This window comes from Panulirus ornatus, chromosome 52, assembly GCF_036320965.1.
Source record: "Panulirus ornatus isolate Po-2019 chromosome 52, ASM3632096v1, whole genome shotgun sequence".
NCBI lineage: Eukaryota > Metazoa > Arthropoda > Malacostraca > Decapoda > Palinuridae > Panulirus > Panulirus ornatus.
In genome coordinates, this window is record NC_092275.1 from 2,263,351 (window position 1) to 2,279,769 (window position 16,419).

The following is a 16,419-nucleotide window of genomic DNA, read 5'->3' on the forward strand; positions in this document are numbered from 1 at the left end:
ATTCTGTTTTTGATGTTAGCTGGCAAGACACAGAAGAGCTTTAGGCCATGAATGTTCGAAATATTCTCTGTTTTTGTGCATATCACACCTTTGGATTTCTAAGGTAGTATGTTACTGAGTCTTCTAAGCCTGTCATGCCAGTAGGATACTGTTTCCATTTGTAAGTTCAGAACCATACTTTCTACAATTTTCCAGGCATAGATGATGATATACCTCTCCCATCTATGTTCCAGGGAGTATAGCCTTCGAGAGTTCACCCACCTCCAGTAATCTACTTCCTTTACCACAAGGCTGTGCAGATGAGGATGGAAGTGTTGGAAATGAAATGTTAGAGAACAATATGTGGAGAGAGGTGATTTGAAGGAGTAAGTAAGGAAAGGGTAAGAAAGAGGTGCTGTTATAAAAAGTCTTGCTGAGATAGCTGAAGAGGGTGTGCTGAAATGGTTTGGACACATGAAGAGAAAGAGTGAAGAAAGGCTGGCAAAGAGGATATAAATGTCAGAAGAGGATGGAATAATAAGTTGGACCTAACTGGGGATGGAAGGATGGAGTGAAAAAAATCTTTTTGTGACTGGTGCCTCAACATACAGGATGGTGAAAGCTGTACAAGGGATAAAATATGGTTTATTCTTTAAGACTCCAATCTTGGACAAAAGTCCACATCAATGCCAGGCCTTAATTGAAATGCAGAGAGAATTATGAAATGGAAAAAGAAGAGACAAGGGAAAGTGTTTAAGAATTGTGGAGGATGTGAAAAACCTGTCTTTTGAAATGTGCCACATCATACTTACTGGGAAAGACATAAGAAAGTAGAGAGTTCCAAAGCTTCAATGTGTAAGGAAAGAAGCAGGTATCATAACAGTCCAACACTGAGTTACCAATGGCCACACAATAATCATGTGACACAGTGGCTTAATGAATATTGAATGGTCTAGCTAGTGGTGTGGGCACACAAGCAGCCAGCTCTCAGGAGCAAAAACCTAATACCTATAGAAGAGGGAAAGTGAACCGACGTTGCAGCATAGACCAAGGAGATCAAGTTTGGAAGTTAGCCTGGAACAGTTTATGAGTTGGATTACTTTCGACTCAACTCTGTCAAGTAAGGATGTAGAGCTGAAGCCACCCCAAATGTGAAAGCAACTGTTCAGGACACCCAGTTTCTTTTATCAGACTTAGCTATTCCTGTAATGTGGTGTTTCCAAGAGAGAGTGGATGCTACAGTAATACTGAGAACATTCATTGTGCCAAGAGGTGGAATTATAGAACCATCAAATGAGAGATGTGAGGAGTTTTCAATAGAGAAATGGGTAGAAACTGGGTCTTGGAGGCATTAAACTTAACAAGATTTTGTTTACCCCATAGACATATCCTGTCCATGTCCAAGTTTATCGAGGAAGCTGTGTCAAGACAAAATGCAAATCAAGTGAAAGAAGAGGGAGCAGAATTGATGGATGTGGATGAATGCAGTGGTGAGTCGTCAGGATATGAGTGCAGTGGATTATTTGCGGAGAGAAAATCATTGAAAAAGAGAAAAAGTGTTGGGGACAGGACAGAACCTTGAGGAACACTATAAATGATGGAGAAAAGGGGGAGGCTGATCCATCAACAAACACAGAGACAGATCAGCCAGAAAGGAAGCTAAATATAAAGGAGCAAAGTGAGGGAGGGAAGCCAAAAGACGGAAGCTTAGAGTTGAGACCCCGATGCCACATCCTGTCAAAAGCCTTAGATATGTCAAGGGCAACTACATATGACTCCCCAAAATCTTTCTGGGATGATGATCATACATTAGTAAGATAGGAAAGAATATCACCAGCAGATCTCACCTTACGAAGGCCACACTGATGATCAGAGAGAAGACTGTGATTTTCGAGGTACCAAAGGATATGGGAGTTGAGGAGGGATTCAAATACTTTCGAAATGGTAGATATCAAAGCAATATGACAATAGTTAAATGGGTCAGAATGGTCACCCCTCTTAGGGATGGGATGCATCAATGCATGCTTCCAAAGAGAAAGAAAAGTTTTGGTTTTTAAACAGAAACACAACAGACGAGCGAGTACAGATGCAAATTCAGAGGCACACCTTTTCAGTACACAGGGATGGATGACAACAAGACCATAAGCCTTGCTTGTGTCCATAGGTCTTTACCAGAAAGTCCTGTCAGTGGATGATGAGAGGTTATTGCACTTCCTTTGAATAAAGGAACGCTTCACCTCACAGGTAATGTGCTTACAGCAATTACAGACAGTGATAAAAGCTGAATGAGAGCCAGAGAAAGGAGAAATTTCCCAAGCCTGATATGCCTGATATCTTGCCTGAACGGCCTCAGAACAGAAACGGTTGAACCACAAACTGGATGAAGAGGTCGTCTTGGAGGAGAGGGGGATAACCGCTTCCATTCCCACAAAGATAACCTCTGCTATGGGTTTGGCGGTGATAGAAGCATCACTACATAAGTGATAGTGATTTACCCAAAGAAAGTCAGAAAAGAAGTTACTAAAGTAATTCCAGTCAGCTTTGGTGAGGTGCCAGTATATATGCTTAGAAGGGACTGCTGGAGGGGAAGGTGCCATTAGAATAGATACATTTATGAGTGTGATCAGATGAACCAATTGGGGCAATATTGCATATCTACATTGGGATGGACTAGAGATAAAAACAAATCCAGAACAGAGAACATGAGAGCTACAATCCTCCACTATGGTGAACGTTGAATTCCCCGAGGAAAATTCATGTGTGGTAGTAGGGAGACAGACCTTGGGCCAACTAACATCAAAATTTGGGGACTCAAGGTTCTTGAGGTGTGCAACAGGTGTGTTGATGTTGGAATAAGCACAAACACAATCTATGAACCAGAATCACAAGTGGAGGTTATAGTTAGATATGAAAAAGGAACAAGTGAGAACATCATCAAGCAACCATGTCTCAGAGAGAAGTAAGGAATTAGGAGAAGTACTAAACAGATGGTGTTCAACAGAGAGGTTACTAGAGAGATGAGGAATGTTGGAATAGTGAATAGAAAAAGTCGAAGGTCCAAGAAACAGGGAGATGTCGTGAAAGGGGCTGATACTACCACTGCCATAGCCCTCCCTCTCACTGGCCAAAGAGTCAGTCAGAAACCTGGAGATTCTTAGTACCCAATGATGCCCAAAGCGAGGGTGCCATAGGTCTGAGGGTCTCCATCATGATGATACTTATAAATGTTTGAGTTGACAGGAGTTGGCTGGAGTACTTTTGTGAAAAAAGTAATAATAATTAGCAAAATTTGAGTAGGTGTATGGTGCTTGTAAGACGATGGTAGGACAAGCCTGGTAGTCCCACTTTGATGAGACAGAATGTAAGACCAGCAATCCTCAGTCAGGACAGCAATACCACCCTGGGTGGCTGTTGTCAACAACCAAATATATAATATGATATACTGGGGTTGCCATGCTGTCAATGAACTAAACCAGAGCACATGAAATGCTCAGTGTAAACCATGGTGAGGTCTGTGAGGCCTGGTTCTGGATAGGGAGCTGTGGTTTTGGTGCATTACACATGGCAGCTAGTGAATGGATGTGACCAGTTGTAGCCTTTCTCCATCTGTTCTTGACACTGCACCTCTAATGCAGAAAATGACAATCAAGTTTGGGAAAAAAAAAAGAATATGGGATGTGAAAGATCTCCGAACACTTTCTAATTCCACAATTGTCACATTTGGGGTAATGTTAGAACACAACAATATTCAACTGAAAGAATTAGTGCCTTGAATACCCTCACTTCCCTTGTCTTGAAGGTCCATTGGATCCAGCTTAACATCCTTCTGCATGAGGCAACCATTCTTTTGTTGTGTTTGCTGAAGGTTAGGTCATTAGACATAAGTACTCCATTGGTCTTTCACTATATTCAAATAGTTTATGATGAGGTCAATGTCTGTCCAGTATTGTCTTGTTTCTGTTTTCTCCATATCAGGTTTGTTGAAACTTTACTGAAAAGCATCTTGTTCTTGGTTGCCCAGTTAAAGACTTCTTTTATGTATCTATGAGGTTTTCTGGCATCCTCTGTTTACGTGATTTTCGCACTTATTCTTGTATCATTTGCAAAGGACATGAAACCATGGATTGTGCTTGCACCAATATCAAATACAAGAATGAGGAGCAGGGGAGTTGTAAGTACAGTTCCTTGGGAAACTGAGCTTTGCATAGAGGAGGCAATGGAGACAAGATGGCTTAAAACTCCATGTTGTGATCTTATTTCATTTCTATTCATTATACTTTGTCGCTGTCTCCCATGTTAGCAAGGTAGCGCAAGGAAACAGACAAAAGAATGGCCCAACCCACCCCACATACATGTCCACACACGCACATATACATACCTATACATTTTAACATATACATATATATACATACAGACATATACACATACACACATGTACATAATTCATACTTGCTGCCTTTATTCATTCCCATCGCCACCCCGCCACACATAAAATGACATCCTGCTCCCCCCACACATACATGCGAGGTAGTGCTTGGAAAAGACAACAAAAGCCACATTCGTTCACACTCAGTCTCTACCTGTCATGCATAATGCACCAAAACCACAGCTCCCTTTCCACATCCATGCCCCACAAAACTTTCCATGGTTTGCCCCAGACACTTCACATGCCCTGGTTCAATCCACTGACAGCACGTCGACCCCGGTATACCACATTGTTCCAATTCACTCTATTCCTTGCATGCCTTTCACCCTCTGCATGTTCAGGCCCAGATTGCTCAAAATCTTTTTCACTCTATCCTTCCACCTCCATTTGGTCTCCCACTTCTCATTCCCTCCAACTCTGACACATATATCCTCTTTGTCAATCTTTCCTCACTCATTCTCACCATGTGACCAAACAATTTCATTTCAATACACCCACAGAGTTCTGCTCTCTCAACCACACTCTTTTTATTACCACACATCTTTCTTACCCTTTCATTACTTAATCAAACCACTTCACACCACATATTGTCCTCAAACACCTCATTTCCAACACAGCCACCCTCCTTCGCACAACCCTATCTATAGCCTACGCCTTGCAACCATATAACATTGTTGGAACCACTATTCCTTCAAACATACCCATTTTTGCTCTCCAAGATAATGTTCTCACCTTCCACACATTCTTCAATGCTCCTAGAACCTTCGCCCCCTCCCCTACCCTGTGACTGACTTCCACATCCATGGTTCCATCTGCTGCCAAATCCACTCCCAGATATCTAAAACACTTTACTTCCTCCAGTTTTTCTCCATTCAAACTTATCTCCCAACTGACCTGTCCCTCAACCCTACTGTACCTAATAACCTTGCTCTTATTCACATTCACTCTCAGATTTCTTCTTTCACACACTTTACCAAACTCAATCACCAGCTTCTGCAGTTTCTCACCCGAATCAGCCACCAGCACTGTATCATCAGGAAAAACAACAGACTCACTTCCCAAGCCCTCTCATCCACAACAGACTGCATATTTGCCCCTTTCCAAAACTCTTGCATTCACCTCCCTAACAGCCCCTATTAGTTAAAAAGTTGTAAAACCATCTCCCAATCTTTCTGGTCATTCCCATTCTTTCCATATACTTGCTATGTCAAATGCTTCTGCAAAGTCTGTGTAAGTCACATCTGCATTTTCTGTTTTTTCATGCAACTGAGAGGCAAGATCTTCCCACCCTGAAACTATGCTGTCCTAGGTTATGTAGATAGTTCACTTACATAATTTCAGTCAACCTTTCCTTCAAAACTCTCAAAGAATTATAATGATGCGTGATGTCAATGCTATCAGTTGATAGTTTTCGGGACTGTTTTGCTTCCACCTTTGATGAGTGGGGCTATACAAGTCAGTTTCACACCCTCGAAAATGATACCATAAACTAGACTTTTTCTCCCAAGAGGATATGTAGTGCATTTCTGTATGAAGACTGAGTTTAATGAATCTAAGCCTGAGGCTGGGAGCATGGGCATGCTCTCAATATCCCTCTGGAATCTTATGTTAGGGATGATTACTATGTATACTTGGAGGGATTCCTAATTAGGAAGATATCTGGTGGGTCATTTATCCTTTAATGTGATTTTTGGATCACTAAATGTACCAATTCATGGTGACTTTTTAGAATCTTACTCATCTCCAGGCAGTCATCTGTAAAATACCTTCTGTTGTAGGTGGTCCTACATTTGCATTCTGCAAACAAGTAAAGGTCTTCATACCTCTTCATACTTGATAGCTTTTTCCTGCCATAGGGAGATAGTGTCAGGAACACAAAGAAAGGCTGCATCTGCTCACATCCATCCTCTGGCTGTAATGTGTAATGCACTGAAACTACAGCTCCCTATCCATACCCAGGCCCCACATACCTTTCAATGGCTTATGCTGGATGCTTCACATGCCCTGTTGCAGTCCAATGATAGCACATCAAACCCTGTATACCACATCACTCCAATTTACTTTCTTTCATACTCACCTTCCACCCTCCTACATGTTCAGGACCTGATTAATCAAAAACTTTTTCAATTCAATGTTTCATATTCAGTTGGCTTCTCCATTCTCTTGTTCCCTCCACTACTGACACACATATATGCTTTTTTTCAACATTTCCTTACTCATTTTCTCCATATGGACTCATTTACTCCATATGTCCAACCATTTCAGCACACCCTCTTCTAATCTCTCAACCACACTCTTTATTACCACACCTACATATGTCCAACCATTTCAGCACACCCTTTTCTTATCTCTCAACCACACTCTTTATTACCACACCTATCTCTTACCTTTTCATTACTTAATCAAACCATCTCACTCCTCAATCTGTCCTAAGTAATTTCATTTCCAGCATATTTGCCCTCCTTCACACAGCCTTATCTATAGTCCATGCCTCGCATCCATACAACATTGTTTGGACTAATATACCTCTAGACATAACCAGTTTGCATCCATCCCCTTACATTCTCTATTTCCACATATTCTACAGCTCCCAGAACCTTTGCCCCTTCTGCTTCTGTGGTTCCATTCACTATTATGTCCACTACCAGGTATCTAAAACATTCATTTCTTCCAATTTTTCTCCATTCAAACTCACACTCAAACTATCCCGTCCCTTATCCCTGCTAAACCTAGTTATTTTGCTTTTATTTATCATTTATTTTGCTTTGTCTCTGTCTCCCACATTAGCAAGGTAGCGCAAGGAAACAGACAAAAGAATGACCCAACCCACCCAACTACACATGTATATACATACACATCCACACACGCAAATATACACACCTATACATCTCAATGTATACATATATATACACACACAGACATATACATATATACACATGTACATAATTCATACTGTCTGCCTTTATTCATTCCCATCGCCACCCCGCCACACATGAATAACAACCCCCTCCCCCCTCATGTGTGCGAGGTAGCCCTAGGAAAAGATAACAAAGGCCACATTCGTTCACATTCAGTCCCCAGCTGCCATGCAATAATGCACCAAAACCACATTTTATTCACATTTATTCTCAGATTCCTTTTTTCACACACACTTCCAAATTCAGTCACCATCTTCTGCAGTTTCTCACTTGAATCTACCACCAGTGTTGTTTTATCAGCAACAACAACCGACTCATTTCCCAGGCCCTCTCATCCCCCAACAACTGCATACTCTCCCCTCTCCAAAACTCTTGACATTACCTCCCTCACCAACACATCCATAAACAAATTAAAAAAACCATGGTGACATCACACACCACTGCTGCAGACCAACATTCAATTGGAACCATTCACTCTCCTCTCTTCCTAATTATACACATGCCTTATACATCTAATAAAAATTTCTCTACTTCTAGTAGATTTCCTCCCACATCATACATTCTTATGACCTTCCACAGGGAATGTCTATCAACCCTATCATACTTTCTCCAGACCCATAAGTGCCACATACAAATCCATCTGATTAAGCATTTCTCACAGACATTCCTTGAAGGAGAGACCTGATCCAGACATCCTCTACCACTTCTGAAACCAAACTGCTCCTCCCCAATCTGTTGCTCTTTATGTGCCTTCACCCTCTCAATCACCACCATCCCATACAACTCACCAGGTACATTAAACAAAAAAATAATGCCGTGACAGAAAGTCTAAAGGTGTTCAAAGGAAGACATATGTCATCTATAAGGCAGCAAAATCATGTGAGATAAAAACAGGCAGAAATACAGTTTAGAAAAATCAAAAACATAAGTAAGAAGCTCCAAGGCCAAATGTACAGTTTTCTTCGAGTTATGAGCCATGTCGAGTTCCAGCTTAAACCTTTTGATAAAGACCAAGAGTCTGGCAAAATCAAAACTATAGCTCTGAATCTTATACCATTCACTTCTTTAGATGCTGGGAGGCAACCACATGAAGTATAAAGTTTGTTGAGCATAATAAATCAGGTCAAATGACTCTTCAATAAATCAGGAGTAACTTCCAACAATGGCTGGATGGGCAAAAAACAACAACAAAAACAGACACCCTGCACATACACATTACTCATTCAGTACCTTGTTAGTTCACCACCAGCATAAATTTTTTTTCTATATAATCCAGTGTTGCGCAACCTGAAGATTTGTAACTTTTAATATCATAGAACCAGATGTATATTTGAATCCAGGGTTAAAAAAAGTTTATTCTACCTCTGGATAGGGAGCTGTGGGTTCAATGCAGTACATATGACAAGTAGAGGATAAATGTGAGCAAATGCAGCTTTTCTTTGTCTGTTCCTGGTGCTGCCTTGCTAGTGCAGGAAAATGAATTATGAAAATCTTAAGAAATTCAGTTTCAAAACTCTTAACTTAAACTTTAATTGATTAAATACTTAATCATCAGAATCAACAAAACTATGCAATTACTTACTGGTCTTTGTTTGCGATACATAGATATGCTGTGAGCAAGGGGATTCTCTGGATCTTCTTCACCGGTGGTGGAGTTTCTATTGATCTTTGGAGTCTTGTACACACCTGGAATCTTCATTAACAGCAATGCAAATTCCAATGTTAATTAAAACAGCAGAGAAGGTAGATGGTTACATGTGTGCAATTATCAAGAGGTAGGGCATACAGAGTACATTTTCTATGAAATTAATTCAATTCCTAAATATGCACAACTCTGATGCAATAATGATACAATGAAAACTGTATTATTAATAAATAAGAAGCAAAACAGTGGTAGATAGAGATCATATTATGCATATTATCAATCAAAATGTAAGTTTTCAAGAAGTCTGGTTACTAAAGATGTAAGCCATGTGGAAGTCTGAGGATTGGAATTTGTGTGGTTGAGAGGACTTCAAAGTAGGTACTATGCTTACAAGCTTCCAGATGTTTGGGATTTTATTGAGTAACCAGAAGCTGAAGATACATAACAGACTGGACTGCAATTGGTATGACATGGTTTGTGTGGAATTTTGAAATATTGTGTGGGCCTATTGCTGAGTTCTTCAAGGTCTCAATTACATAGTGAACGTCAGTGACAGTAAATGGTGAGTTAACAGTATTTTCTTGCATTTTGTATAGGTCTTCCATGATATTCCTGTTCATGGGTGTGGTTGCTTTGTGACTGATATTTGAAATGTGTTTCCCAAGTAGGTTTGTATGTTCTGTAGGGAAAGGGATGTAGCTGGTATGGGATTGAAATGTTCCATGTGTGAGGACTGGGGTGGTGTGGCCAGTTTTAAAATTTCTCTTTTGTTCACCATATGTGGCTACCCTGGGATTTGTTGCTCATTACTCTATGACAAAAGTGCCAGTTTCTCCTGTTTTTCAGTCATTTGGTTAGTAATGGTGATGTTTAGTGACCGGATATTTTCAGTGATCTTTAACAACAGTGAACAGTTTCCTCTTTGAAGTATCGTTGTTTTTGGAGGTTTAGTATTTGTGGTAAGAAACCTGACATTTTGATTCCAATATCCTTGTAATAACTTATTTGTAGTAACATATTTGTACTGTAAGGGAAGAGACTTTTACATTCTTAAGGCCCCATCTCTTAAACACTTCCATGATTATTTTTTCAAACTTATGCACATTGTCTGCACTTACTATTTTCTCATTCTGTCTATTCCAGTCATCCACCATTCTTATACTGTAAAAGTACTCATTCATATCTTTTTTAAGAAGTTCCTTGCTTAATTCTCATTTATATCTTTTTTGATTAGTTTCTTGCTTAATTCTAGCTTATTTCCCAATTCTTTTGAATAACTGTTCTCTATTTACAATATCAATCTGATTCAAATCTCAAAGCATGTTATCAGGTCACTTTTTTTTTTTTTTTTTTTTTTTTTTTTTTTTTTTTTTACTAATCGCCATTTCCCGCATTAGCGAGGTAGCGTTAAGAACAGAGGATGAGGACTGGGCCTTTGAGGGAATATCCTCACCTGGCCCCTTTCTCTGTTTCTTCTTTTGGAAAAAAAAAAAAAAAAAAAATGAGGGGAGGATTTCCAGCCTCCCGCTCCCTTCCCTTTTAGTCGCCTTCTACGACACGCAGGGAATACGTGGGAAGTATTCTTTCTCCCCTATCCCCAGGGATAGGGGAGAAATTCCTGGTAAATTATATGGAAGGGTATTGATTGAGAGGGTGAAGGCATGTACAGAGCATCAGATTGGGGAAGAGCAGTGTGGTTTCAGAAGTGGTAGAGGATGTGTGGATCAGGTCACTAAACGCTCTTAATACTTTCATGGTGGGAACATCCACAGCCTCCAGCTTTCTGGTGAACCATCTCTCTTAATTCTACTACTTTTTTTGTCACCCTCTTTTGGCATTCCTCGCCAAACAGGAAATAGCATCACTACCCCCCACTTCAGCGAGGTAGCACCAGGAAACAGACAGAAAGGCCACATTTGCTCACACTCAGTCTCTAGCTGTCATGTGTAATGCACTGAAACCACAGCTCCCTTTCTACATCCAGGCCCACAGACCTTTCCATGGTTTATCCCAGATGCTTCACATGCCTTCGTGCAGTCCATTGACAGCACATTGACCCCAGTATAACACATCAATTCAATTCACTCCATTCCTTGCATGCCTTTCACCCTCCTGTATGCTTAGGCCCTGATCACTAAAAATCTTTTTCACTCCATCCTTCCACCTCCAATTAGGTCTCCCACTTCTTGTTCCCTCCATCTCAGACAATCTTTCCTCACTCATTCTCTCCATGTGACCAAACCATTTCAACACTCCCTCTTCTGCTCTATCAAACACACTCTTTTTATTACCACACATCTCTCTTACCCTTTCATTACTTACTCGATCAAACCACCTCACACCACATATTGTCCTCAAACATTTCACTTCCAACACGTCCACCCTCTTCCATACAACCCTTGCCCATGCCTTGCAACCATATAACATTGTTGGAACTACTATTCCTTCAAACATACCCATTTTTGCTCTCTGAAATAACATTCTCTCCTTCCACACATTCTTCATCGCTCCCAGAATCTTTGTCCCCCTCCGCAACCTGTGACACTTCTGCTTCTATCCACTGCTAAGTCCACTCCCAGATACCTACAATATTTCACTTCCCCCAATCTTTCTCCATTCAAACTTATCCCTCAACCCTACTGAACCTAAAAACCTTGCTCTTAATCACAACTTAATCTCAACTTTCTCCTTTCACACACTTTACCAAACTAAGTCACCAACCTCCGCAGTTTCTCATCCAAATCAGCCACCAGAGCTGTATCATCAGCGAACAACAACTGACACTTCCTAGTCCACCACATCCACAACAGATTTGCCCATTTCTCCAAAACTCTTGCATTCACCTCGCTAACCACCCCATCCATAAACAAATTAAACAACCATTACACACCCCTGCCACCAACCAACATTCACTAGGAACCAATCACTCTCCTCTCATACTACTCATACACATGCCTTACATCCTTGGTAAAAACATTTCAATGCTCCTAGCAACTTGCCTCCTACACCATATACTCTTAAAACCCTCCACAAAGCATCTCTATCAACCCTATCATATAACTTCACCAGATCCATAAGTGCAACATACAAATCTATCTGTTTTTCTAAGTATTTCTCACATACATTCTTCAAAGCATACACCTGATCCACACATCCTCTACCACTTCTGAAACCTCACTGCTCTTCCCCAATCTGATGCTCTGTACATGCCTTCACCCTCTCAGTCAATACCCTCCCAATAATTTCCCACGAATACTTAAAGTTATGCATCTGTAGTTTGAACACTCACCTTTATCCCCTTTGCCTTTGTACAATGGTGCTATGCATGCATGCCACCAATCCTCAGGCATTTCACCATGATCCATATATACAATGAATATCATTACCAACCAATCAACAACACAGTCACTCCCTTTTTTAATAAATTCCACTGCAATACCATCCAAACCCGCTGCCTTGGTGGATTTCATCTTCCGCAAAGCTTTCACTACCTCTTCTCTATTTACCAAACCATTTTCCCTGACCCTCTCGCTTCGCACACCAACCCAACCAAAACACCCTATATCTACCACTCTGTCATCAAACACATTTAACAAACCTTCAAAATACTCACTTCCTCTCTACATCTTATCATTTCCCCCCTTGCCCCCTTCATTGATGTTCATATTTGTTCTCTTGTCTTACACAAGTTATTTTCCTCCTTCCAAAATATCATTTTATTTGATCTCTCTCCCACATTTACTCAACTCCTTCCAAAACACTAACCTCTCTCCATCATTCTTCTTATCGCTGTGTGCATAAGCCATAATGGTCACTCATCTCTCGTGATCCAACTTCATTTCTTTTACCTACATCAATCTGAAGCTCACTTTCTTACACTGTTTCAAACATTACCACAAGTCCTACTACCCATTCCTCAGCTATCACCCTCACACTGATCCCTGACAATACCCATTTATAAGACATTCCTAAACCATTCTTTCCCCTAACCCTTTAGCTTTTCTTCAGTCAGAGCTAGAACATCCAGGTTCCTTTTCTCACACATAATACCTAAATTTCTTTTCTTCTCATCTTGGTTCCATCCACACACATTCAAACACCCTTGCCTGAGCCTTCAATGAGAATGAGCACTCCTTGCATAGCTTCTTCTATTCTAGCTTTAAGAAAAAGAAATGTAAGAAGGGAAGGGTTTCTAGCCTTCTGTCCCAGCCCCTCTTAATTGCATTCTACAACATGCAGGGAGTACGTGGGTAGTAGTCTTCCTGCCTTTTATCCAGGGATAAAGAAGTACTTTACCTATAATACTGGTGGATAAAAGTAATCAAACAACCCAGGACATGGTTAATGTAGAGAGAATACATAACTCTAAGAATCTGTATGAAAGTATGGAATGTTCAAGAGTTGGGGCACCATGAGTGTGAAACCCTCCCAGTACAGTGAAAATAGACATTTATGTAATTACTTAAGATTGTGAGCTACTATAACAGCCAATTCTTGTGTGGCTGGTCTCCACACAATTACTATGGATTAAAGCATGAGTGGGCATGAACAATAACTAACCCCAAAGCAATAATTGGCAATATATTTCTGCTACTCTTCTTTTACTTATCTCTGCTTTTCAGGCAATCCTATTGAATCTAGAATGCATAAAGTAGCTACTCATTAATATGTTCAGGCAAAATTCTCCCATAAGCATATTTCACAGAAGATACTGAAGATTGTAAATTTCTCTATCAATTGGCTTATAATTCTGATAACATCTTACTTATTAAAGAAAACCTTTAACATACTGTGAACATGGGAAATCACTCACTATATCGTCTTGAGAACGGAGTCTCTTAGGTGGCGTTGGATCATCACTGAGGGCCTCATCAATAGCATCATCAATGGCTCCAAGAGCATCCACTGTACTATCTGACATCCCTAGGCTAACCTGAAATTATGAATAACAGTCAAATCCACTGGGGCTGAGCAATGGAAGATAAATTTTATCCCAAAACATCTGTAATTTACTGTGGATTGGGAAAGGGCCCAAAAACTTTTTATGTCATAGGCCCATTAGTCCAATATCACAGATGTGCAAAATTATGGAAACTCTGGTTAGATCCTAAAGTTAAACATCTACATAGATGAAAACTAATAAAGGATTCTCAACACACGTTTATGAAGGGATGGTCTTGCCTCCAATATTTATTTAAACAAGTACCACCCTGGCAACTGATTTTAAAGATAAAAGCATATGGAATTAGGGCAAAAATCAGTGGTCGGATTAAGGACTGGCTCAGTAATAGAAAGCAGAGAGTAGCAGTACATGGAAAATGTCAGGATGGTTCCCAGTTAAATGTGGTATGCCTCAGGGCTCTCTTGGGCCCAAATTAGATCTTAACATATGTAAATGATACTCAACAGGTTGTATTCAGTGCTGTTCCAAAATCTGCTAGCAAATGTAATTCAGTGCTAATAAATGTACATGTCTTCATGTTGGCTTTAATAATAGAAGACATAAGCACATGCTTGGTGACAATAACATTCCTAGCTCCAACAAGATAAAGATCTGAGTGAGATAATCCAGAAAAAAAAATCACATAACAGAGGTCAAATTGTCAAAGTAGTGAAGTAAACTAAGCGTGTTAGGAATGATGACCAGAACTGATACAGACAAAAGCATAGAAAATATAACACTGTACAAATCCCTAGTGAAACCACATCTTGAATATACAATATAAGCATGGAGAACCTAAGAGTAAAATATCAACATTCAAAAAATCAGACATGCCAAAAAAATCATTAGAGGCATAGGCAGATAAACATACAAGGAAATATCAAAGGGACTAAAATATCATTACAGGTGCGAAGATTAAGGTTTAATATAATCAAAACATCAAAGTTTTTAAGAATATGCATAAACTCAAAGACTTGAAAGTTGGAGTTTTTCAAGTGATAGTTACCAACCCATTGAAAGTATTGTTTTGGTGCATTACTCAAGACAGCTAGAGACTGAGTGTGAATGAATGTGGCCTTTTTTTGTCTCTTTTCCTGGCACTACCTCGCTGAAGCAGGGGGCAGCAATGCTATTTCCTGTGGGGCAGGGTGGCACCAGAAATGGAGTGAAGGCAAGCAAGTATGAACATGCACACGTGTAGTATATATGTATATGCCTGAGTGTATATGTACGTGTATATATGCGTATTTACATGAGTATATATATCCCTGGGATAGGGGAGAAAGAATACTTCCCATGCATTTCCCACGAGTCATAGAAGGCGACTAAAGGGGACTGAAGCGGGGGCTGGAAACCCTACCCTTTCTGAATGGGGAAACACAAGGAGTCATGTGGGAAGTGCTCATCCTCCCCAAAGGCTCAGGTTGGGGATTGTAAATGTGTGTGGATGTAACTAAGATGAGAAAAAAAGGTGAAATAGGCTGTATATATGAGGAAAGGATCTTGAATGTTTTGGCTCTGAGTGAGACAAAGCTCAATGGTAAAGGGGAAGAGTGGTTTGGGAATGTCTTGGGAGTAAAGTCAGGGGTTGGTGAAAGTCAGGGGTTGGTGAGAGAACAAGAGCAAAGGAAGGAGTAGCACTACTCATGAAGCAGAAGTTGCGGGAGTAAGTGATAGATTGTAAGAAAGTAAGCTCTGGACTGATATGGGTAAAACTGAAAGTGGATGGAGAGAGACGGGTGATTATTGGTGCATATGCACCTGGTCAAGAGAAGAAGATCATGAGAGGCAAGTGTTTTCGGAGCAGCTGAGCGAGTATGTTAGCAGTTTTGATGCACGATACCGGGATATAGTGATGGGTGATTTGAATGCAAAAGTGAGTAATGTGGCAGTTGAGGGTATAATTGGTGTACATGGGGTGTTCAGTGTTGTAAATGGAAATGGTGAAGAGCTTGTAGATTTGTATGCTGAAAAAGGACTGGTGATTGGGAATACCTGGTTCAAAAAGAGAGATATACATAAGTATACGTATGCAAGTAGGAGAGATGGCCAGAGAGCATTATTGGCCTACGTGTTAATTGATAGGTGCATGAAAGAGAGACTTTTGGATGTTAATGTGCTGAGAGGGGCAACTGGAGGGATGTCTGATCATTATCTTGTGGAGGCAAAGGTGAAGACTTGTAGAGGTTTTCAGAAAAGAAGAGAGAATGTTGAGGTGAATAAAATGGTGAGAGTAAATGAGCTTGGAAAGGAGACTTGTGTGAGGAAGTACCACGAGAGATTGAGTGCAGAATGGAAAAAGGTGAGAGCAAATGACAGGGAAGCAGTGATGGCTTGTGCAAAGATGCTTGTGACATGAGAAAGGTGGGAGGTGGGATGAAGGAGTAAGATTGATAGTGAAAGAGAAGAGAGAGGCATTTGGACGATTTTTGCAGGGAAATAGTGCAAAGGACTGGGAGATGTATAAAAGGAAGAGGCAGGAAGTCAAGAGAGAGGTGCAAGTGAAAAA

At 40.4% G+C, this 16,419-nt stretch overlaps 1 protein-coding gene across 1 annotated transcript in view; it reads right to left on the bottom strand.

Moving 5' to 3' along the window:
- LOC139764996 (uncharacterized) overlaps positions 1-16,419 on the bottom strand; it is a 313,325-nt gene that overhangs the window by 109,334 nt on the left and 187,572 nt on the right. Inside the window, exons 14-15 of the mRNA XM_071692047.1 lie at positions 13,782-13,901; positions 8,906-9,016 (exon numbers count right to left, since the gene is read on the bottom strand). Coding sequence (XP_071548148.1) covers positions 8,906-9,016; positions 13,782-13,901 — 231 coding nt within the window. The remainder of the gene's footprint in view (positions 1-8,905; positions 9,017-13,781; positions 13,902-16,419) is intronic.